Raw genomic sequence first — 24851 nt, 5'->3', positions numbered from 1 at the left:
TGTCCGGCCATCCAGCCATCATTGGTCCAGACGTTAGGCTGCTACTTCGCCTAACGCCTACTTTTTGCTACTATGTTGCTACTACTGTTTACCACATGCCACTTTCAATAGGCCCTATCAAAACTATAGCATCATCCTCTTTCGTCGCTGATTGGCCTACCATCCCTGGTGTGAAACGTTACTGTAATATTGTAGACTAGTAGGCCCTATCTCACTGAAAGGATGGACAGTGAATGGTTGATGCTAAATAGTGCCTTGAACCTAATTAATTTAACAGTGAGACATAGGTCTAGGTGCTGGCCCTAACCATACAAAAGTTAGTTTCAGAAATCTAGAAGTAGGCCAAACATTTGATAAGTCTCTGGCTACTCGTTTTGTGAGCCCTATACATTTCGCAGTAGCCAAAAAGGTCTACTTGCGTATATTTTATTGTTGCCATTGAAAATATATATATTTTAGCCTATTTACTTAGTCACAGATTATCTAACATATGCAAATGTAAGCATATTGGCGTAGCCTACAGTGCTTACAGTCAGTCCTATCTTCCGGATAGGACATAGGCTACCATGAGGATTCCAAACTCGGAAGAAGGTTCAGATGCCAGACGATACCAGATAGCCTACCGTAATATAACAGACACGGCATCACGCTAAACCAAGCTTGCTGGCTAGTTAGCTTAGCTATCTAAAGTAGACCGGGGCAGTTTGACGTTACACGAAACTTTGAGGAGTGTGTGACCCACTTTTCGTCACACCAATCGAACCATGTACGACGAATCTGAGCTAAGCAAGAAACACGAGGATATGTGAGTAGGCTGCTAGTTGACTGTCAAGTATGGCGAAGTAAATTGATGGTGTAGCCTAGGCTGTATCCAGGCTACTAACGTTGTTAGCTAAGGTTAATAGAGGCTGCCTACATCTCAACTGACTCTCAACATGCAACGGTCTATTTTACTAACCATGATTTGGGACTAAAAGACAGCTAACATGGGTTTTAGGCTAATCACGACTGATTGTTCACTACTTCAAATAAAAAGTGTAGACTAGCAAAGATTGCATTGTTGTAGCTCTTTTAAAACGTTACATTGTACATTGTTGTAGCCATATATAGTAGCTGTCTACTTGCATGCTTTGCAACTTTAACAAGGGACAACAAAATCCACGTTAAATTAGATCAAACTGCATTGCGTTTTGGTTTACTGTAAGAATTAATCTCAAACATTGTTAGATTAGGGAAAAGGGCGGAGTTGCTGGAACAAATGGAGATTCAATATCAACATCAGAAAGTCAAGAAGAAACAACAAAGCACGATGTCCAAGGCTGCGCAGGAAAGAAATGCGCAACTGCTCGGGGTAGGCTACGCCTTGTCACCTCACCTGTGACATTTTCTCTCACCCCGCTTCTGTACATCAAAACTGAAAACATACCTGTATATGCGAGCTTTTAGTTAACTCACTTATACTATCTTATAGCCTATTTCTTCACATTGTTTTACATTCTACTGCTGCTATTTACAGGGTCTTCCTATTTTCACTGCATTAGTTGTATTGTAATTGTTGTTGTATCTTATCTCCTTACCATCTTGTGAATTCTCATTTTTACTTCATTCTAAATCTCTGATGTTTCATTTATTGTTTGTTTGTTTGTATTATTACCCCCCCCCCCCCCCCCCCCCCCCCCTATTATTGTGTTAAATGCTCCAAATCTAAAGCACATTGAGCTGCATTCTGTTTATGAAAGCTGCTATACAAATATAGCTTATTATTATTATTATTATTATTTATTGTGCATATTCTGCACAATGCCAAAGTGAAATTAAAACTGATGTATAGTGAAGTATGTCTATTTAAAAAATACCAATAGCAGAATTTTGATCCTGTTAACTGCGTTTGTAGTGAGCCTAGGTAAAGGCTGCCTTAAAAATAGACTAGCGGTAGATTATGTGAGGTGGTTTTGTGCCTCCAACAGAGAACATTTTGAACCAATTAATGATGCATCTCCCCTGTTTCACCTGGTAGGACATTAAAACTTTGGAAGATAAACTGAGAATGAAGCAACCTTTACATCCAGATGTACTCACCCTTGAGGTAATAGGCCTAACTTTTTAGTTAGATTGTGTTCATGCTGTGCCATTGATGTTGTGCTATCAAATTCCAGGAGTCGAGGAGAGCCACACGCACCCACATCTTATCAAGTGTGTCATGACATGAAGAAATAGTGTTGTAATTGGGTGCATTGTACAATAATTAAAAAGTTGTAAGTTTGCCATGTTATAAAGATCAAATGCAATTTATTATTAAGCTTCAGCAATCATATTTTAGAAAGATGTCCACCTTTAACTTTTTCTATGGGAATATGATGTAGCAGCATTGGGCATTGTAGTTTGATTTTGTTGTACATAAAGTAGGCCTACATTATCTTATTTTCACTTTTCTTATGAGAAAACATAGTATATTGATCTGATGGTGGTGTTTCTTTATGCCTGTTAATTGCTTGAGGAGTGCTATGTCTGAAAACCTCAACTCTCATCAGTGAATAATCCTTGGTTAGTGACAAAACATGGTGATTTCTTTCAGACTTGTTACTGGGCATCCATGGAAGAGAATCTTCCGGAATGGGAACCCTTCCTCCTGGGCAGAGGTCCAGCTCCCGGTCACCGCAGGGCCTGGTCACCTGGTCGGCGCAGGCAGGAGAATACAGGTGTACCTCGAGACACACAGGACCGAGGGCTTCCCCCGCGTCCTAGGAAACCCCGTGCTGTATGACTAATAACTCAGACCTATGCCATATGGCTGGATTAGTAATCGTCCCTCATGGTAAGAGAGTCGTGTTTGAAAGCCCTTGGTTTTACTGAGGCGTTATGTAGCAGGCATCCTCACTGGTAGTCCTTGCCTAGCCATTACATAAAGCTTGATTTGAGCAGTAATAGGAGATGAAAAAGGGGCACTGGATACGATTCATCATCTTCATTACCATACATTTCATACTTAGTATGCAAATTACAAGCTAATGAATCTTATTCTTATTGAGAAAACAAAAAGGTGTTTTTAAAATGGCACAGACATGTAATGAGAATGCCAAAGAAGAATTATTAAATCTATAAAGATTTGTATACTAGATTTACTAGATAGATTTTTTAATATTTTATCAAGGAAGGTATTTTATTAATTAAATTGTATGTATTTATTTATTTCCATTTGGCTTGAAAAAACAAATGTTATTGCAGAACTTTTTCAACAGCTTTCTCTTCAGCACAGTCTCACATTCACCAGTAGAGGGAGCCAAGATCTCATTAAAAACAGATAGGGAAACCTGCACCACATAGTATTACACTGCTCAAGAAAATTCAGAAGCTGAATTTTGTAAGATTAGATTGCAAAGGGATGTGTGTATGTATGTGCATGTCTTTGTGGGATTCGAGTAGATCTGTGTCTGCGACTGTTTCAGGTTTGGACTGTTTAAGCTGTTTAAGGTGGCGCAAAGTGTGACGCAAAGCTTATTCTTATCTTACATTCAATAAAATTAGGAATTTTTCGCCATGCGCTCCACTTTTATTAAACCTTCTGTCCAAGGGTGTGGCAGTTCACGACATAAGGTGTGGTCTGGCGCATGGTCCAAAAATCATTACGCCATTGACCAAGAAAAACCTGGACTTAGCTGTTTTAACATGTTCCAGTGTTCATAGTTGGTACTCTGTAGTTTTAACTCTTTAAAATGGGTAAGGTGCAGCAGTTATATCTGTTTCTTATTGACATGTATGGAGAAAATAATGTTAATAATGATAATATTATAATAAAAATAAATAAATTACACTTTATACATCACTTTTAATGGGACTTTTTGTTTTACTTTCTAATATGGCCAATTTCTAAATTTCTATGTGTTTGTAGCAGAACTTTCTTAATAGCAGAAGTTTTCTTTTTTCTCTTGTCTTTGCCACACTATAAGCTTTTTTCATCTTGTTCTCAACATAATGCGCCCACATGAAAGGGAACAGTTGAGAGGGGCTTAAATGTCCATGTCTTTATTACTGAAATAAGCATGCCGGAATGTCCACTCGTTATACCTGAGCACTTGGCAACAATGAGGTCATTGCTGCATTACCGCACAAAGCATCCGCGAGCACTTTCGCTGTTCACAGTAATTGCTATTTTATTGTCTCTTCAGTGAAGGGTAGCCCGGGTCAGCCAGTCACCATATGTTCATAAATCTCCATTGAAAGTGTGCAAAATGAGCCACTTTTCTCCCCCTCGCTCCCTCCTGCTGCTACGCTTCATGGTCCCCACTCATTCATTTTGGTGCCACTTTGTTCTCATTTTTTAAAGGCAGGTTTAGATGATTTGGAACTGCTTTATAAACAGCCATATACTGAAATAAATAGTATCTTATATAGTGTATATTCTCAAATTTTGTTCAAATGGTATTCAGATGCTATACATACCATGTATACTCTGACACTTTATGTGCATGTGGAAATACATTTAGTTTATGAATGTTAATATATTTGTTTTCATTCTATTTATAGTCTATTTTGGTCTGCATGTCTAGCTATATCTATATGTGTTCTTCTGCAAAGTCACTACAGTGAGTATCAGTGAGATGATTACCAAGGGCATAGGGGTCAGGGGTCACGGCCTCAGTGCTGGGCTTGTTCCATGTGAAGTGATGATGCAGGCTCTCTGCAATGCAGTGTGAAGGAGCATCCACCTCCACCTGCTGTTTCACAGCCACTCCAGCCCATCTCTCTCTCTCTCTCTCTCTCTCTCTCTCCTGCTCTGTCTCTCTCCCCCTCTCAGAGATGGCATCACTGATCCAACCTAATTGCGATGATCAAACTGGCGCAGGGTGACGCAGAGTGGCGGCTTGACAAACGCAATCATCCGGATGGCCGGGGTTGAAGTGGCGCCGGTTGGCAGCTGCCCTTGCTCCTCAGCTGGGACCCGTGTGTGCCCTGCAGGTTAGGCACCAGTCGTGGGGTTGGGTGGAGGGGTGTGGAGGGGGAGCTGCCAGGGCGAGTGGCAGAGTGTTGGTTGGGGCGGGAGTTCAGTTTGGGGTGGGGGAGGTAGGGCTGGGAGAAGGGGGCGAATGGGGGTGGGTTAGGGTGAGGGAGTTATCTAAAAGGGTTTTGAAGAGCACGATCTGGAGCCTTTCCAAATGACTAGCTCTGCATTATGTATTCTAATGGCAGAGGCCCTGAGGTGGATTAGCCAAAGACACCACCAGCACATTCCCTGGTGTGGCAGGGGGCACACACTCTGGAGGACCTCTGCCCTCCCGCCCCCCGGCCAGTGCCAGACGCGGAGAACGGTCGGGCACAACACGCAGACACCTGGACTTAATCCCAGCCTCCTCCAGTCTGGTGGGATTAGCAGAAAGCAGCCCTCCAACATGGGCATCATTTCTCCAGCAAATGGACAGAAATGAGAAGTAGGGAATTAAATATGAATGCGCATGGAAAAAGGGTCCGAGAGCCATCGGTTGTTAAACAGCCCTTTTAGATTTTTAAAGAGTATTTTCAAAAAATATATAGTATATCTTTCATGAGGAAGCTTTTTGAAGAACTTGGTCTCAACAATTGCTTGAGCTCCTTTCAAAATTCTGATTGTGCGTTTCACAAAGATATTGGGACATTTCGCTAAATCATACTTTTTGTATGTGCCAACACATTCATCGCTACTTATCGGTTTTCTTAGAAGTAGTTCTTAGAACTAAACCGTTTGTCACATGCGGTGTTGTAGTGCACTTAAACAGAAACAGCTGTTTTTGCACATGAGCTAGTCAGGGAATTCTCGCCACTTGATGCTATTGGACTGTTGCTGATAGTTCAAGAGCTCCTGTAGTGTTTTTGTCCCCCAGAAATTAGACTTCAACATTGTGGTTATTTTCTCCTCCTCATTGCTAATATCACCCTCACAAATTAATTGGGATGGTGTGTGTGGGTATCAGTGACAATCCTTTTTATGCGCAATGCATTCTATTGTGACATTGTAATAGATTGTTATAAATTAATTAGTTTAAGATTGAGACACAAACTAATGAAATCCACCCCCACCCACCAGGCCATAGTGTTGCTTTAACAAACCAGCCTTTGGACCTGTCTCCTAAATAAGCCTAGATGGGGACTGAAGGCAACAGTGGAAGACTCAGGAGGGGCATCCTGGGTCAAAAGGATTAGCACCGGACATCCCAGAATTAGCAATCCCACTGGACAATAGATATGAACACAAATCCTATATTGACAAAAAACAAAAACCTCTGACCTTTGATAAATAAACCTTTGCTCTATTTTTAATTAATTCAACTTCCCGATGTATTCCTTCGCTATAGATGTCAGCCAGACTGAGTCTATATCTTTTATTTGTTTGTTTTGATTTTTCTCCCCTTAATGAGTTTTGAATGTGTTGGCAGTCAACTGGACAGGATGATAAGCCAATGAAATGTGGATCAGACTGTTTGGAGGTCAAGGCCCCGTCTCTTAAGACATTAGCGCTAACGTAGTGGGCAGAAGGACAGAAGGTCCCCTTCAGCTCTGTTGCCCCGAGCTCGAAAGACTTCCTCTGAATGGAGGTCATACGAGCGTCTGACATTGATGTGAATTCAGTGGGGCCAAACAGCCTGGGCACAGCTCCTGCACGATGCACACTGAGCTGCTGCAAGCCATAAAGCACCTTCTCAGACCATGCCCTTGAAGGCCTTATGGACATGTGTGTGTATTGTTCTGTCACACCCATGCGCCAACTACCGCAGACAAAAATGCCCACATTTTTTTTAGCAATCTCCTATATGTTTCCTTAATTCCTAAGTAGGCCTAATATAATAGTCTCAATTGCTATTTTGATTCAGTGCACAATGACTCGGTGTATTGAATTGTATAATCACATTGGGCATGTTTTTAATATATGTTTTACTGTGTAACATAATATTGTCTCTATAAATGTTGTCAAAGACACTGACGATTGTCCTTTTGAGCATTTTAAATATAAAGACATGGTTTGGAACACCATGCAGTAGGCTGGCTAGATCCTGTCCTTTCACCACCATTCCCCAGGAATAGATCCAAGGACCTCGGCTGATGCTCATTAACTTCCCCTTGGCGTTTTACAATGTGCCTTTCCAGCTCTTTGTGCCAAGAACTAACGCTTCTTCTAACGAGTAACACAACTAGGCCACTCTCCTCCAGCCGGGAGAGAAATTGCTTTCCAAATCGCGAAGGACGGTTTAATTAGAATTTCATTTGGGTTGAAAAAGGGGGAAAGCGATGTAGTTAACATTTGGTGGACTTAATTGGATGCTTTCTCCATCGCCTCTTAAAAAATGATGACGCTGGCCATGTTAATCTTCCATTTACAATCAATTGAGTTGACCAAACAAAAGTCTGGGTCTCCTTTTCAGCCCGTCTCGGCCGAGTCTTTTGTCGTTTATAAATGCCTCCGTTTTGGGTGATCCCAGGCTCGTACATGCTCTCAGTTGTTGACAGTTCATTAATGCGCTCTTGTGCCTGTAATCTCTCTCTGCATGTGCATGCCGTAATGAGCTCCGTTGTCAATTAACATGTTTCTAGAAGCAAAGCTGGTTGCTCAGATGTTGAAGAGGTAAGTGCAGAGAAAAGGCCAACGAGTCTGCCTTTAGGTTGTTTACCTCCCTACTCTTCTTTCTTCGCCGTTGAACAAGAAGGCTTTTACACACAGATACACACACCGTGTGTGTGTGTGTGTTGTAAGTAGGCTAAATGTATTTTTACTAAACTTGCATCGAATGACATTTCATGTCTTCTGTTTCAGTGTGTAATTTCTCAAACAAAATAAAAAGGGCAGCGTGATCTCGATTTTGCAAATGGGAACATGCATTGTTAAATGGGAGAACGCTCATGGATATATTCGACAGTGGGTGGGAGATATGAGTTTAATTGCGTGTTTATTGTTTAATTGAGCATAACAGACGTCGCGATATCATTCCGATATGTTTGTATTGGAATTTGATTGACCACATCTTCCCCTCCGTCTCCCCACCACCACCACTAATCCTTTGCTGTCGTTGAGGGCTGAAAATCATGAAAGTGCACAGCTTGTCAGAAGTCTCATCTTAGGGGTAGTTGCGGGCCTACAGGTGTTCAAAGAAGAATGATACATTTTAGCCGATGAAAAAATTGTAATCAGGGTTCTGTTGGCCAGCTATGGGAGACTTACGCCTATGAAATGCAGAATTTAAGAGCTGGAGCATTTTAACACAGACACCACAATAAACGATGGCGGCTCTAATGAATAGCTGAATATTTTTTGACATCTGGCTAGACAACGCAAATATTAATAACATGTTCCGAAAAAATAGGCCTAGGCCTATTTAAAATAGGTTTTCCATGTTCTAAGTGTTGCATATACTTATGCCATGAGAGCAGTAATGAAACCCAGAGATCTAGGCTACATATGGAATCTAAATCACTTTTACCATTTCTTCTCGGAGAAGGTGAATAGACTATCCAGTGGGTGACATTAGCCTTCTTTCCAGTCCTAACGCGCGGTGTTTAACTACTAAATGCGTCTTAATTGGGAGGCTGGCATTTGAGAGCACGTTTCTGGTCTCAGATCAGAATTTCTGTTGGCGGTCAAAGATAATATTATTCCAGGAGACGTGCAGAGAATTCATGATTCCACATTAAAGTGGACCAGATGAGCGAAAACGTGGCTGATTTAGTCCAAGGGTTTTATTATGACACAGGGCACTGATGAGGAATGGTAGATGCGCTGAGAGTTCCCCCGAGGCCCGTTAGCTGATTAATGTAATGGGCTTTGAAGAGTCCATGTTTTATCTGATAATTTGAGGCATTAAAACGGTGTCAAGTGTGTTGTCATATTGGAAAGTAATTCTTCTTTTTAACCGTTTCAGCTATATTCAGTCACGTGGTGATTACATTAAATATATCTCCTAGGGCCTACCATAGTTCAACGGAAGGAGAAAAAAAAACAAATATGTAAATTACAAAATATGGAGTGCCGGCATGGTCAATATGGGCATACAATTCCAAAGTGATATGACCACAGTTAGCGGCAGGCCATAGCCTAAATAAAGTCAGTTTATATTAATTCACAAACCCAAGCAAGATACTTATTTTCTATCCTCTCTATCGTCCAGTGAAAAAATCTAAGGATTAATTGCCAAACAAATAATTTGTTCTGACACTTCATTACTTGATGGGTTATTTCCACCGCGCCATAATGCTATGAATAATAAAGTAGTCTAATACTGCTACTACCACTACTACTACTACTAATAATAATAATAATATTGATAATAATAATAATAATAATAATTATCATTTATACCACCAAGAGAAGGTTCTGTATTCCAATAATTGTGCTATCACAAACAGATGTTCTCTTTGCTCCCCTCGTCTCAACATGGATTTAGCTGATGTTGAAAACTGTATTATCAGCTTATTTTTTACGTATTCGATTGCATTTTATTTTAAACAATTTCATAGTTATAGATGCCAACAAATGACCAAACAGTGATTTTACGCACACAAATAGATACATTTGTCTGACATTTAAGTAGCTATAATTCCAAGTTTTATGCATAAAACTTCGTTCAGGTAAACACTTTTAAATAACATTTTATTAATATAGTTATATACAATTAAGTCAAATGATCATCGAACTGCTATTCAATTAAAAAAACGTATGCCCAGAAATGTCATATTACAGCAGTGTAGGATATTTTGTGTAATTGTATGAGATGAATTGTCTATTTACAACAAATTGAAAGAAATATATCTGTTCATCAGTCCATCTGCGGCCTTGAATTGGCCTCAGCTTGGGAGTCCTCTGGAAGAATCATTTCCCGCAATTATCGTATTATCGTGCAATTTCCTTATGTGCTTTTTCAAGTCAAAGTTCCGGCAGAAGCCTTTGCCACACGTGCCGCAGGTGAAGGGTTTCTTGTCGTTGTGGGTATGCATATGGAAAGTAAGGTTGTAGACTTGGTGGAAGGCCTTGTTACAGATGGAGCACTTGAACTGCTTCTCTCCGCTGTGCGTCAGCTTGTGGTTTTTGTAGTTTCCTATCAACGAAAATTGTGGAACAATGTAAACATGACGTACATTAAAGCAACAACATTATGGGAGAATTCTTCATTCTCCACGAGGTCGACGGGTCACAATTAGGTAGCGCCAGACAAAAGACTTTCATCCCCCAGCCTTCATTAATCAGCATTTTGCATGTTGAAGTCAAGAAGTTGTCAAACTTTGTAAAGATCAACCGCAAAACAGCCGAAAACTGTCGGATTAAAAACCCGTGAAAGGTCTATCCATTGACCCATAGGAATTGACAAAAATCTGAAGGGGAGAGTTAGTTAGTGTAAAATGACAGCTTGCATTTGCACTGATGTAACCAGCTTGTTCACGGCAGAAATGGCATCTCTATCCACTCCATTTGTTTTTAAGCGACTTTTAAGCAACAGGCCAACTAAACGAAAGAGTGGATGAAGATCTTATTATTTGTATACAATATATAAGTCAGCCTACTGCAATTCTCTATAGCCTAGTATTCTATTTTATTTCTTGCTTCAGTGTCAATACTTATAGTACCCTATTGTTCTAGTGATAATGTGGTTTCTTCTTAAGCATATTTTCACAATTTTACAATTTACCATCTCATTTCATTTTTTAGCAAAAAGGCTTATTGTTCAGTGTATTTACCTTTTTGATGAAAACCTTTGCCACAGAATTCACAGATAAAAGGTTTGTATCCTGCGTGGATTCGGACATGAGTGTTTAAGGTTGAGCTTCTGTTGAACGCTTTCCCGCACTGGTTGCACTTGTGTGGTTTCTCCTTTAAAAAAATAAAGGGGAAATGTTTTTTTTTTATTTTGAAGTCAGACCCAAGTGAATATATCAAATAGCTCTAACAGGCTTTAATTTCGGTGAACAAGTAATAGCTCCCCTCACTCACCTGCGTGTGGATGATTTTGTGTCTGCATAGTGTGCTCGCCTGGCGGAATCCCTTTCCGCATACTTTACACACAAAAGGTCTTGCGCCCGTGTGTACCGGCATGTGACGCGTGAGGTTATAGTGGGCATTAAACACCTGTGGAAAAAATACAAACGAATGTTCAGCTATGCTGTGCAGATATGCTATCATTTAGCCACCTAAATGTTTTTGCTTTTAGACATTTTTCAAACGCTGTCCAAATTAGAAATCACAGCCAAATCAGTAACGAAATATAAATTGATATTTCGGTATTGCCTATTTGTACACTTTATATGTACTGATTATGATGTTGAGCAACGAAAGTGAAAACGGTTATATCTTACATACCTTTCCGCATACTTCGCAAGTGAAGTTTTTGGGTTTCCCGTCCGCTGCGCAATTATTGGCTTTATTGTGCGCTTTCGCTCCATTTTTTTCCGACGACAAGGTGTGGTTCTCTTTCACAATCTGGTCCAGTTGTCCCGGTAGGTGCTCTTTATGTGGGTACTGCGGTGTTGGGAATTTGTCCGCAGTTGCGCTAGCCAGTTTTGCGTTCTCCAACAGCAGAAGTTTGTGGTGTGCGCTAAGGGAAGCTTGCGCCTGAGAATTAGCCAAGGCAGATGAGAACAAATGTCCGCTTAGCAAATCTGACTGGTGATATGCAGAGTCCAAATAATTGAAATAGTACAAAGAACCGTTGGTTGGCATCGCCATGGCTTGGTGAATGACTTGGGGTTTGATCACTCTGGCCCCCGGGAGCAAGGAGTGCTTGAACCCCGAGTCTGTTTTGCCACACATCCCGCAGTTGGCTTTGCACATCCCGGCAGAAGTGCATAGTGTGCCCCGAAAATTAGCTTTCCACAACTCGGAGTAGTTCATCAGCGCCTTGGCTTGCAAGTCGTAGCCGAAATGCTGGATGGGAATCATGCAGGGTATAGGAGAACACAGGCCGACCATCTTTTTGCCCTCGGAGACGTCCAGTCCTCGGCGGTCGCCCGACGAGCCCTTTGGTTCCGAAGTCTTGGACATGATCCTGTCGATGGAGAAAGCCAGGGCCTTCGGTGCAGCAGTGGCCCCTGTCCTGCTGCCTAGTCCCGGGCAGGCCATGACCGTTTCGAGAGGAAGAGAGTTTGCCATTTTTAGTCCAACTTGGTGTGAGCAGCGATCGCGCAGCCGGCCGCCCAGTCCTCGCCTCCTGAATTTCAGAAAAGCCAGGACACACATTGGTTTAATAAGCACCTTGCTTTTACAATGTCACCCATTTGCATTCAAATGGTCATCGCCCGAACAATAGCGACCAGGGGTAGCAGATTAATGCTCATTAACTAGTACACACAAAATTAACAGGACATTACAGAGCTCGTTAGGAAAAGAAAAAGAAACCCCCCCCTCTAAGTTCAACCCTATTCACACCTCAGAAAAACGGAATGGCAAATGTGCGTCCCAGTCAGTGTTGTAGTTTACCTTTTTTTCGGAGCGACAGCAGATGTATTCAGGGAGAGTTGCGTGACCGCACTGTCACATTTTACAAGCAGACATCCTCATCAGCCTCAGATCATCACTGTCTTTAGTATTTATCTGACATCACATGGGCTCCCTCGGATCAGGGGGACAAGGCGACGCCATCACCAGTTTCTTCCCCTACCGCCCATTTATACGCGCCCACGGGGTGTGTGTGCGTGTGTGTGTGTGTGGTGGGGGGGGGGGGGCACTCTGTATGACAGTTATTACAGAATATTATTTATGTCTTCGTCTCCATATCTGCCTCTCACGCGCGGTTCCATATGTTGCAACAGATCAACACGTGGAAATGGACAAAATATAGTGTAGTCATATTCGTTTGGGATGATTAATGTCATGATTCGTGTAATATTTTATAATTAGATCATTCACCATATGCATTCGCCAGTATGAGTTGCACTCCTTCCCGTGACGTTTTTCTATTGAAGCATAATTTAGTTGGAGCAATATGGGATTCAGGTACACCCCAATTCATCTGAACTCAGTTTTCATTGCACGTTAATCCTTGTGGATGAAAATGTTTTTTCCATGCTGGTTTATACTTACTATTTGTATAATTGAATAAGTCCCATTTCCACCTGTTTAAGGAGCAGATTGCAGAACCTCCCTTGGATCCTATTAAACGGTTTTCCTCCTTCAGCCATTCAGAGAGAGAGCAATTCTCCCGAGCGCTTCAGTGCTGAGCCCCCCAAAAAGCAGCTCTTTCACTTTTAGCCACTAAAGCACTGCGTGGAACCTGGTTTTGTGTTTTCTCAGAGAAAAGGCCGGATTAAAGGAGGAAAGAAAAGACTTAGCCTGGCCAGAGGTATACCCAGAAATGAAAAGGAGCCTTTTTGCACAGATATAAAAAAGTTTGTTAGAATCCAGAGTTTAGTGGGCTTGCTACAATGACCAGTCCTACTCTTTGCTTTTTGTAAGCACCAGCTTGAATTCATTTGTTTGCCGGCCGTTTTACCTGAGATGTACAACATTAAACATCAAAACACTTTACAAGTTAATAATATATTAGCCGTCTCATTGGTTAAAATTACTTGGCTTCAATTCGTATGAGTTTTGATTACTTCTGGACATGAACATGATTTTTGTGATTTTTAGGCTGTAGCCTACATTATACATAGGCATATGTGTTTCATTATTTTAAAAGTAGAAACAAAATAGAACTCAGCCGCGTTCGTGCATGTGTTAAGATAAATGCTTAGCATATTTTATTGAACATACATTTTGCTTTACAACTTGTTTTCGTCACCACTAAAAATTGATTTTAAAAATAAAATGTGCAATTTTGCTCATTTAACAACATAATTAAAGCCTGTGTAGTGAGCTGACGGTGAGTTGCTAGAACTCCGTTAGTCTACACACCTGCAGCTTCTCAGTGGAAGGGTTTAAACCAGTCCCACTAAGTCCTCTCATATGTAAATGTCCCAACTCTAATTTGAGTTTATTCAAGCCCAATTACCGGCTCGTCCACACAATAAACATTGATCCTATTGCTGTAACCCCGGCCCACTACTTGGTATTAACACGTTCCCCAATTAGCTCAGGAATCGACTTGAGAGACTTTGCTCTTATATTGCGGACGCAAACATATTCACCACGCAGTCGATAGAAAATAATTTACATGACAATGTTTGTTTATTTTTCTACACGGTAACATATTTAATCACGTGTTTAGATAAATAACATAATATACAGGCGAAATAAATAGTATAGGCCCACACCGAGTAGACTACACATGAACAGGCTATAATCAAAGGATTGTAGTCCTCTGTTATGACTTTGAGAGGCCTCAAGAGTCCAAACTACAACCATGACTCTCTGATTCTCCCATTTACAGTTCTAATTTCGCCCACTTTTACATAATTTAGTATACAGGTGAAGTGTGAACGAATCCCTTTTATAGACCATCAGGTGCAATGGACACTGACAGCAAAAATATTTTTTTTTACAAATGATCCTTTTTGAATGTTTTTTTTTTTTTAATTTATTTATTCAGCAGATGGCAAGAGTGCTCCACACCACACTACTGCTGAGTTAACAGGAGCAAGAAACATGTAGGGAAATTTACTGCGTGACCTGCCAATGAGAATGGGCCTGTGTGCCCAAAGTGATCACAACACCAGTGATGTCAACTCTACTTAGAGTGATGGACTAGTGCAATGGCACAGACACATCTTGAGGAGAAAGAGGCAGAGCAGCATGTTTGAGATGAAAGCAAGGGGTCCTGACAAGAGAGAGAGTGCTGATAAGGCAGCGAGGGGGAAGGCACCGATTTCAAAGTGTTCACATCTGATATCAACAGCCCTTCTCTTCTGAACTCTCAGATGCTGTCTGTTGCTCAGAATGCTGTCAGTTGCACTCAGTATTCAAGCGCTCCTTGCACAAGCTGCCACCTTTGCCTCTGATACGAACTCCACTTGCCTGCTGCAAGTGCACACCAGGGTCTTTCAGCAGCCATGCTTGCAAAAAAAAAGTTTTGCAGTTGCTGCATATCCAGAAAGTCTGTGCATGCCCTGTCTTTGACCAGAAAGAAACTGGCATATATAGTGTACTGGCATGTTGATGTGAACATACAAACACAACATGAACACAGGAAGCACTAACACAACATGGCAGCACCTGTCTGGAGCAACATAGACAGATACACAGTGAAACGTCTTTTCTTCTGTGGTGTAAAATGTCTTAATGAGGTTATCAGCACGGGAGACGTGCGAGAGACACGCTCAGCACTGCCGACACCAACACTGCAAGGGACAAGCACTCACCCTCGGGGACACATTTCACCCCGCGCTGTAGCTGATTTGCCCCCCTCCGGGGCATTTATAGACCCATTCTGTGAAGACCCTCCGGACCATCTGTTACAAGGGAGAAAATGAGGCATAATGACAGGTATTCCTGTCAATTAAACACCACTCATATTGTTCTTGGAAAGGCACGTCAACCACCACAGTCACGCTGCAGCGATTTCCAACCGGTATAAAGAAGCCAATGTGTTAACCACCAATTCAATCTTAATGAGTCAGATTGTAAAAAGAAATCTTTAAAATATATAGTACTGAGGATGTGTTTTATGTTAAAATGGAGTCATATTATAATGACTCCATTTTAACATATGAAATAAAAGTATGGAATTCAATTAAAGGTATATAGTCCATGATTCTAGACAAAACAAGTTTGGCAAATTCATTGAATTGCTCCTCACAATCCTCTAGTAGTTTGCTCTGTGTTTATACTTAGCAAAACTCTGATGTTTGTACACAGTCCAGGCTCTGTAAATAGGAAGAAAACATAGTGGCTCTGACCGAGACATAAACAGTCCTAACCAATCAACATGGTTGCATCAACAGTCCCAGCCAATCAACATGGGTGCATCGGGATCACTGAGTGGAGGGGTGCTTTTTATTGGCTGTTGAGCTCTAATATCAATAGCTATTAAAAACAAAACAAAATTGTTAATTGCATTTTCAAGGAAATTAAAATGGAGTCCTTGCTTGATGTCTGTGATGTATCAAGAAGATGCCTTTGCTGTGCTTAGCTTCTCACAGTGCCATCGTTTGCACTGTTGTCTCGGTCTCTTGACTACAATGAAGGCTCATTAGATCATTGTACTATAGACAAAAAAAGGAAAATCTTCCCAGCTTGATGGAATGGTGAATGCGTAGGCCTAAGACCATATTTGCACTGAAGGTACTGAACTGTTGTTTGTAAACAACTTGCTTCATTGGTTGGAAAAAAGACAACAACAATGCCTCAATTACCATCTTCGAGGAAGTGGCAAGATGCTATGTCACAATACGTGGCGGGACGAGAGTGAGCGAGAGGATTGCTGTGGAAGTTGGGCCGGCGCCAAGCGCCGAGCGTCGAGCCTCCCTTGGCAGCGTGCATGACAATGCAGTGCGGCTAATTGTGTCTGTCAGTGGGCCTCGCTGGCCAGTCGAGTCGCCGTGCCAACGCTGGTCGCTCGGTCCCCCTGCTCGCGACAAAGAGGATCACAACTTCATCTCTCTCTCTCTTTCTGCCTCTCTCTCTCTCTCTCTCTCTCTCTCTCTCTCTCTCTCTCTCTCTCTCTCTCTCTCTCTCTCTCTTTCTGCCTCTCTCTCTCCCTCTTTCTCCCTCTCCCTCTCTCTCTATCTCTTTCTGCCTCTCTCTCTCTTTCTGCCTGACATGAACATCCAAGCAGTGAGACTAGAGGGAAGGGTGCACATGTGCCAACAATGTGCCATGGAGGGCGAGCACTTCCTCCTTTCAATATGTGCTGCTATCTTACCACCCCCTCCCCTCTTCCTCTCCCCCTCTCTTCTTCTCTCTTCCTCTCTCTCTCTTCCTCTCTCTCCTTTCCTGTGCTGTTTGCAAAGGTGGGAGAGTGAAAGGTCCAATCACCCCTGGACCCCCCTGTGTCATCTGTCACCATGCAGTCCCCCCCCCCCCAGCTGTCTGCCTCCGACTCCTCCACTCATTTGCGGGGGGGTGTGTGAGGTGCGATATTGAAATCTGTGACAGGAGAAGAACACTGTTTCATTTGCACGTCAATTGGGCTGTGTCAACAGGATGACGTGACGCGAGAAATTAGCAAGATATTCCATCAATCGCCAACATGTGTAGTTGAACAGAAGTACATTTTTTCTTGGTTGTTTTTGAGAGGTTTTTCCTCTCGTTGAGGGACACAAACACACATGTTCTTGTCCAGGCTCTGTGGAGAGTTGGGGAAGCATGTGGTGGTGTGTGGTGGAGTGCAGATCTGGCTGTTTTTTTAAATGTATTCTTGAGTGAGTCCTTTTGTCAGCCAACGTGTTTGTCCTGCAGGCTGCGTGTCCGTGTGTGTGTGTGTGTGTGTGTGTGTGCGCGCGTGCGTGCGTGCGTGCGTGCGTGCGTGCGTGCGTGCGTGTGTGTGTGTGTGTGTGTGTGCGTGTGTGTGTGCCTGTGCCGCCCCAGCCGCTCAGATCTCCTGCCTCTCACCTGTCTCCCATCATCCCTCACCACGGCGCCTGTCCGTTTGCCTCTCTTCACTGGCTCACACACACACACACACACACACACACACACACACACACACACACAGATACAAAAACAGATACTCAGTACACACACATCCATACTCACATGTACTCTCTTTCATTAAAAAACACACTTGCTGTCTTTGCTGTCCCACAACTACAAGTACATACAAACACAAACAGAGCTGGTCTCAGACAAGTGCACTCATGTACAAATATATTTATAAACACACCCTCACACACAGAAACCAGCCTTGTGAATTGGCCCTCAGCCTTTCTGGTACATTCTCTTTTAGCCATCATCATTCTTTTATTTTGTTATTCTCTTGAAGTAGCTTGTAACGTTAATGCACCTCTTCCTGCATACCCCACTCCTCCCATACCAGCCCCGCTCAACCCCCAAAATGTAATCGGCTGCTTTTGCCCCTACCCGCATCGTCCATGTTGTCTGTTTGGAATGGAAAAGGCCTGGTGTTTTTTCAGTGAGTGAAGGGTCGGGCTCCACCTTTGATTCTGAGAGCATGGATCTGAAAGGCGCCGGACCATGCAGGACAATGCTGAGGAGGACTGACAGAGAGGAGCCGCACGCAGCGACCTCAGAGACCACGCTTTACCCTCCTGCTCAGTACTCACAGAGCCTGTGTGTCCACTAGATTTGGCACCATCCACAAAATGGACAAGTTTCTGTCCCCTCAAGTCCTGCAGGACCCCAGTGGCCCATGACAGACATGCATAATAGGTGACTTTAGTGCTGCCTGAATGAATTTTTGATCTGTATTTGAATTTTTTTCCCTCACTGCAGGGCAATAAAGCAGGCTCCCAGAAAATGAGTTTCGCTGTTTTTATTTTTAGTATTTCTAGATCTAGCAGTATGGTGAGTCATAATGATGTCACCATAATAAATGTGTATGAACATGTGCACAAGTGTATGTGTTTGAACGACAATGGTCCCACATCATACCGTATATATTTAGTAATGTATTAAGTCCATTTAAGTCATCAATTTTCTCTTCCAAATTGTGTCAAATATTGATTTATTTATTTATTTAATAATTATTGTTTTAAGATGCATTTCCACTCTTTCAAGGAAGAGATTATCTGTAAAAGGTATGCACTATAAGCACAATCACAGGCTTGGCATAAGCAACTATTTATCCCCGTGGAGTACTTCTGATTACAAAGGGAACAGTTCATGTATCATATCTGTCTTTCTTTGGGCCACCCAGAGCATTCATGTCATTCATGACGTGAGATTGCATTAAACGCACGTAGGCTAAGCTATCCTTTTCACAGAAAAGATCTAAAATTAATCAGTGCGCTTGTGTTCCCTTCTTAAGGCCACGATAAGAACGGATGTGGAGTGGCCAATGAAAAAAAAATACATAAGAGGCTTTGGGCAGCCTTTATTGAAGGGGATGTGATATCTACCTGTTTATTGTGGTCGGATCACTCGGATGCTTTCTAACACCTCCTATATGAATCGCAGTGAGACATCGGCTACATGCACGCTGTGCTTTCAGCGACATCAGGTAGATCATACACTGCTCTGTGGTCAAGCTTCCCTGCATACAACCCTGTTGATTTAGTGCAAGATACGGGACAAATTGCCTGGATGACAAAACTGTATCACTTGATGCCGCGCTCGGCCGTACAAATTTACCGCGAGTCGGTTTCTCTTCCTCTCCAATTTCTTGTTTTGATCTCCTTCATATAACCTCTATGGTGGCATGCTGTGTGCAAGTTGGAGAGGAGAGAACCATCATCCCTGCTCTCAGCAACCCCTCCCTTCACACCCACCCCGCCCCGCGAGTGTTTATCTGTGGCCAGTTCTCGCTGTGACGGTCAGTTGGAGAACCGTTTATTTGGATATTTGGATACTGTTATCATTCCTATTTCCTAACCTGATTGAGGCTTAAAAGCCAAAGCAGCTCAGATCGTGCTGGAATAAATCTCCTGTCCTATTAATCTGTCACTGTGTCCTCTCCCAGGAAAAAGTGTTGCACTGCGACGGGATTTATGGGGAAATTAAATGTGTGATATCCAAGGCCACTCACATGTCATGCTGAGCTATGGCATTTTGTACCCCCCCCCCCCCCTCTCTTCCCTCCCCTTTCTTTGTTGATTATAGAGACATCAGGGAGAGAACAGGGTCTTCGTAAAACAGTAAGGTCTGACAATTAGGTCACAGTGGTAGTCCCAGCATAGATATTTCACCAGCCAGGTCTCTCATTTGTCTCTCCGTGGCCCTGTGGCCCTAGCGAGGATGAAGGTAGATTGTGTGTTCAAGGGGATGAAATGGGTTTTTCTTTTTCCATTTCATCCTCTTGAAAAACATTCATCCTTTCCTAGTTCCAGCCACTCAAAGAAACTGAACTATTAAAGAAGGCAGGCTCGGTGCTGGGCATCTACAGTTGTTTGAGGAGAGTTCTCAGCATACTGCTACACTGCAGGGGGGGGGCGGGTATGTGTTTTACATGTGAAGAGTTTAGTTCCAAAACGCTATAAATCCAATTTTGAAAACATTAATAAGTCATGTTTATTTAATTGAGTATTTCAGGTAATATAAAATTTCAGTTCTGTTGTTTTGATTGAGTAAAGATAAATCAAATAACAATACCCAATTACATTTCCACTGAAAGTACTTGGAAAAACAAATAAAAAAAAAAAATGATTTATGAAAATGCATTGAAATGGAGGATATAGCGTTTTGGAACCAAACACTTCATATGGCTGTTGTGCTATGGAACATGAAAGAAGATGTGTGGAAATGATTATCCCTATGGGACAATAAATACTCTTATGTCTCTATCTGTACATCCACCACATAAGCAACTAGTCAGGCACCAGTGTGTCCTCAGTTGGAGGTTCCTTTAGCTGTGCTGTGATAAGAACCATTTGGCTACAGGAGGTCACTCCTGTTCACTACAGTAGCCAACAACATAAATCTATCTAGCTAATCATCTTCATGTGTGTATATACTGTACATACATTCCACCGTTCTTCTATACAAAGTGACACCAATGCAAAGATTAATTTAGAACTGTCTGTAACAACTGTTAAGTTATGAATAAACCTCCCCAGTCAAACACTTATCACAGCTGTGCACCTGCCAGTGAAATTAAATGATTTTCACCACTTGACAGGTACAGGTTTGAAGGATTCCTTCATTTCCATTGTGCAGTAAAAGGCATATTATTACTGTGAAAGACCACATGTTTATTTTCTCTGTTGGAGTTCCATAAACAAGTGTTGTTAGGGATGTTTTTTTCTGCCTCAATCCAACCTTCTTAGAAGGATTAGTCCTTGCATCCCCCTATGAAATAATTAAAATACCCATCTTCGTTTAATTTGATTCCTCATATTTAATCCTCAGACGACTCCGCCAGTGCGATCTGTTTTCTTGAGACAGATTTGTTTTGAAATCTTTGGGGAGTTTTTTTTTTTTTTTTAATCTAGTTGAGATGTGCAATATGAGGATGGAAAGGGATGTGTATCATCTTTGGACATTCTAGCAAACTCCTTCTGGTCTGGAATATGGCCCCTGAGAATGAGATATGCTTTTAATCCAAAGGACTAATCTCCCCGTGTCTTAAGAAAATGTTGTTATGGCAGGCAGGGTGGGGGGCTGTGACTGCTATTGTGACCTTTGCAGTTGGTAGGAATTAGACGTCATTTCATCACTGCAATAACCTCTCTACTTATGAGAGAGGATATTGCAACCTATGAGATACGTTTAGAACAGACAACGCAAAAAGAAATAGACAAAAAATCATAAAAATGAATTTCTATGTTTTTATTTCATTTTTGTACATATATATCTTTTGTTAATTCTCGTAGGCCCACGTTTTTTGTATCTCAACTGTGGGCTTACCATAAGGCAGAAGCAAGATGAATCCACCAGCAGCTTTACACAGAATAACAAAAGCTTTAGGAGAGACATGCAGCTACTGCACAGAGGGCAATGTACAGCATCGTCTTCACACCAAAAACAACAAAGGTCAAGGCAGGAGCGGCAGACATCATCCTACGATCCACAGAGGAAAACAGAAATGGGAACATCATATGCAAGGATGATTGATGAGGAAGCTAAACAGAGGCAAGATTCTCCTGCCTGTGAAATAGATTATGTAAATACTACTTAACTAAAATATAACATATTTATCATTTGTGAATGGTTCAAAAGCATAAAAAATATTGGTAGTGTCTGTGAAAAAAAATCACTGATATTTTGGGAATGTAGATTTCTAAAACGGCTGTTTTAAAAAACAAACAAAAAAAAAAACCAAAGTGTCAGAACTCTTTCTATTCCAGGTCAGAGACCACTGAGAGCTTTAGATTCTAGTGTAGACATAAACAGATAACAGTTTCTGATACTCCCTAAGCGTGGCGACCAGTTGTGATGCCCCCAATCAAGTTGTTGCATTTTGGCATCCATTCAGACATCCATTCAGACATACTGGACATCCATTCAGACATACTGGACATCCATTTAGACATACTGGACATCCATTCAGACATACTGGACATGAAGCTGTCAAGAGGCCTATGCACAACTGGCTACCATTCATGTATTTACAGTGAAGACTAGCGTGCTAGAGACCTGCACGGGAAAGGGACACACCAAGCATTTGTATTATCCTAATAATCTCACTCCACACACAGAAATGGTACTCCATACTGCTTAGACACTGAAGGGTGAAAGTTTTGACATTTTCTATTGTTTATCGTACAACACCAATGTTATTTTAATTTTCCATTTTATCATTACAATAGCTATTAAATCTAATCTGTTTTTTTTTTTAGCTTGATGGCTCTTTTTTTTCTGGTCCCTCGTAGGGCACTGAAGACCTGACTGAAATGAGAACCAAGTGTGTGTTAAAAAATAGATGGCTGAGTGGTTATAACATGCATTGTGGTGGTGGGCTGAGGAAGTGGATGGGAAACAGCATCGGTGGCCATATTGTTTCAGTCCTCTTCGTCGCTGTCCTTCATCGATATGCCCTGCATCCCTCCCTCCCGCACCGACGCAGTGGCCTCTTCCAGGATGAGCCGGTGGCGGACTGTGTCGTACATCTTGCTGTTCAGGGTGGAGTCCAGCACGCCCTGAAGCCGGAAGTCCCTGTACTTTTTCTGGAGGAGATTCCAAACAGGTCAGAGGATTCAGAAAAGTGGCGTTGAACTAGAACAAGAAGGCCTTTCCTATTCAGCACCCATAGAACAGTCCATTTACACAAGTTAAAAATAATGCTATTACTGTAACTTCTCAAGTAAATATCATTAAATATTACTGACAATAACCCTTATAATTTGGTGGGAACATGCACGTATATAAAAATTCTCACTTTAATTTCTGTAAATATTTTCATGCAGCCTTTTCATTCTTCTGGCCAGCCATTTAAATGGCTGGCAAAGCACAAAATCTAAAGTCTAACTAAAGCTTTTTCAATAACGAGGCAAAATCTATTTGCCAATTTAATACCATGAGCAAGATTCTAAGCACAAACATTTGTGGGTCAGCTCGATGCTCCCACAAGTAACATGGTAGCTTTAGGTCAACCTTTGCTCTTTGAGTGACATGGCACTTAGCCCTTCATTTAAATTAGGGCCCTCACTGTCTGACGGATTTCCTAAAAGATGCCCATATGAGAGATCTGTCTGAATCCACCGTGGCACAGGGATATACCAGAGGCCTAGACAAGAGGAGAGAAAGCTTTGAAGTGACAGTTTTAAGAACGTCATCGATTCATTTCTACTTTAAGACTTGCTCGGACTCCCACTCCAAGATCACACTGAAATATTTAGCGCCTGGAGAGGTTGGCTTTGGAGATACTCTGGATTCTGAGAGTCCCCACCTCCCACCGTGTGGAGGCGTCACTTCTGCGGACAGCGGACAGTTTACGTCAACAAGCTGTGCTCATGCATTTTGCATGGAGGTCCTCTCTGGTGTTTGTGTTGCCTGGAACACTACCTGCATTCTAAAAAGTAAATGGTTCTCCAGAAGAACCTTTTTATAAGTATACTTTTTGCCTTTATTCAGACAGGACAGTGAAGTGTGGCAGGAAGTGAGAGAGAGAGAGAGAGAGAGAGAGAGAGAGAGAGAGAGAGAGATGGGGTGGGATCGGGAAATGATCGCAGGTCGGATTTCCCTGTGGGCACTTGGACCTGAACATGGTACGGGCGCTGTAGCCTGTTGCGACACAGCTCCCCCCATAGAAGAACCATTTGCCGTGCTTCAAAGAATCCTTAAGGCGATAGTTCTTTGAAGAATCATTTAAGAAAAGGTATGACAATAGTCTTTCTGAAGAACCATTTACAATGTGAAGAACCTTTCACTTGATGTAAAGGTTCAACACAAAGTCATGGTTCTTTATGGAACCATATATCAGAACATTTCCCATTTCCGGCAGTAAAAGCTCCCATTAAGAAGACCAAAAGACTGTTAAGCAGGCATTCTATATTTGCATTTATTATACTGTGCTTTGTGTTGTACTTTATGTTATCTTATATTACCCACCCAGGGAAATGTGCATGGATGTTGGATATTAGCTGAAGTGGCACAAGGCATGTTATCTCACCTGAAACTCATTTCTTTCGTACCTGCCCACCGAAGCCACAAACCGCCACCAAACTGGTGAACCTACATGAAGTTGCCTTCTGCGTCTGCAGCCCTTTGTTTGTCTCTGCCGTTGCCCTGGCGCGTTACCTTGACGATGCGTATGAGTATCTTGAGCTGGTACAGGTGCTGGTTACCTTGACGATGCGTATGAGGATCTTAAGCTGGTACAGGTGAAGCTGGAGGTCCATGCGGTCTGTTAGCCAGGTGCCCAGGAGGTTCATAGTGCTGCTGTACCATTGCTGAAACACAAACACATGGTTGTCCAGCAAGACAAACACACACACATTCTGTCTCTCTTACACACATACACTCATACACACTTATTGGGAAAATTGTGCACCACAATGGAAATAAGCTTTTTAGATGTATTCCTTGATAACCTTGTAAGAATGTGCATGAGAATCAGATGTATGATGTCTTCCAAAGTATTGAATAAAGTCTATCTGTCTCCCTATGTATGTGTGTATGTGTGTATCTATCTATCTAAATCTATATAATGGTCAAAATTGGGAGGAAAAGCATCTGTGAACACATCAAATGACACGCGTCATGGTCCATTAGGTTAACCAACCTGACAGGCACAATCCCTGCTAACTTTGATATCCTTTTCCAAAATCCTCCCCAACTAATGTGTCTTGGCTCAGTTGCCCCTGCCTGCCCCCACCCTTCGCTGCTGTATGTGACGAGCGTCACTCTGATGTGACCAGAGATGAAGATGAACAAACTAGGAGAGGTCACACAGAGGTCAAGGAGAAGTTTT

The 24851-nt window shown here is 42.1% G+C and overlaps 3 protein-coding genes across 4 annotated transcripts in view; 1 reads left to right on the top strand and 2 right to left on the bottom strand.

Annotated features, from left to right (window-relative positions):
• Positions 1–420: 420 nt before the first annotated feature.
• On the top strand, positions 421–3830 carry c4h3orf14 (chromosome 4 C3orf14 homolog). The gene is made up of 4 exons (XM_042090687.1): positions 421–805; positions 1228–1351; positions 2018–2086; positions 2576–3830. Exons 1-4 carry the CDS (start codon positions 765–767, stop codon positions 2762–2764), a joined length of 423 nt encoding a protein of 140 aa, XP_041946621.1. The 5' UTR covers positions 421–764; the 3' UTR covers positions 2765–3830.
• Positions 3831–9690: 5860 nt separating this feature from the next.
• fezf2 (FEZ family zinc finger 2) lies at positions 9691–12534 on the bottom strand. Of its 2 annotated transcripts, XM_042090683.1 has the most exons (5): positions 12428–12534; positions 11312–12158; positions 10946–11080; positions 10693–10825; positions 9691–10055 (listed from the first exon to the last, which is right to left on the bottom strand). In XM_042090683.1, exons 2-5 carry the CDS (start codon positions 12098–12100, stop codon positions 9805–9807), a joined length of 1308 nt encoding a protein of 435 aa, XP_041946617.1. In that variant the 5' UTR covers positions 12101–12158; positions 12428–12534; the 3' UTR covers positions 9691–9804. The 2 variants fall into 2 exon arrangements, with proteins under 2 accessions (XP_041946617.1, XP_041946616.1); XM_042090682.1 differs by lacking the exon at positions 12428–12534 and having other exon boundaries at positions 11312–12236.
• Positions 12535–21284: 8750 nt separating this feature from the next.
• The window catches only part of cadpsa (Ca2+-dependent activator protein for secretion a), a 151730-nt gene continuing 148163 nt past the window's right edge, over positions 21285–24851 (bottom strand). Inside the window, exons 32-33 of the mRNA XM_042090214.1 lie at positions 24226–24330; positions 21285–22605 (exon numbers count right to left, since the gene is read on the bottom strand). Of these exons, the coding sequence (XP_041946148.1) occupies positions 22441–22605; positions 24226–24330 (270 nt within the window). The 3' untranslated portion in view covers positions 21285–22440. The remainder of the gene's footprint in view (positions 22606–24225; positions 24331–24851) is intronic.

The sequence above is a fragment of the Alosa sapidissima genome, chromosome 4, assembly GCF_018492685.1.
Source record: "Alosa sapidissima isolate fAloSap1 chromosome 4, fAloSap1.pri, whole genome shotgun sequence".
NCBI lineage: Eukaryota > Metazoa > Chordata > Actinopteri > Clupeiformes > Clupeidae > Alosa > Alosa sapidissima.
Note: the sequence above shows the minus strand (reverse complement) of the source record. Positions and strands in the feature narration are given on the sequence as shown.

What these genes read in the sequence shown, in the direction of transcription:
- fezf2 (XM_042090682.1), bottom strand. Translation starts at nt 12,187, where the DNA reads ATGTGTGTCCTGGCTTTTCTGAAATTCAGGAGGCGAGGACTGGGCGGC. An exon ending in CTTGCGAAGTATGCGGAAAG is followed by an intron (nt 11,081 to 11,311) that starts GTATGTAAGATA and finishes TTTTTTCCACAG; the next exon opens with GTGTTTAATGCCCACTATAA. An exon ending in ACAAAATCATCCACACGCAG is followed by an intron (nt 10,826 to 10,945) that starts GTGAGTGAGGGG and finishes ATTTTTTTAAAG; the next exon opens with GAGAAACCACACAAGTGCAA.
- c4h3orf14 (XM_042090687.1), top strand. Translation starts at nt 765, where the DNA reads ATGTACGACGAATCTGAGCTAAGCAAGAAACACGAGGATAT. An exon ending in GAAATGCGCAACTGCTCGGG is followed by an intron (nt 1,352 to 2,017) that starts GTAGGCTACGCC and finishes TTCACCTGGTAG; the next exon opens with GACATTAAAACTTTGGAAGA. An exon ending in CAGATGTACTCACCCTTGAG is followed by an intron (nt 2,087 to 2,575) that starts GTAATAGGCCTA and finishes GATTTCTTTCAG; the next exon opens with ACTTGTTACTGGGCATCCAT.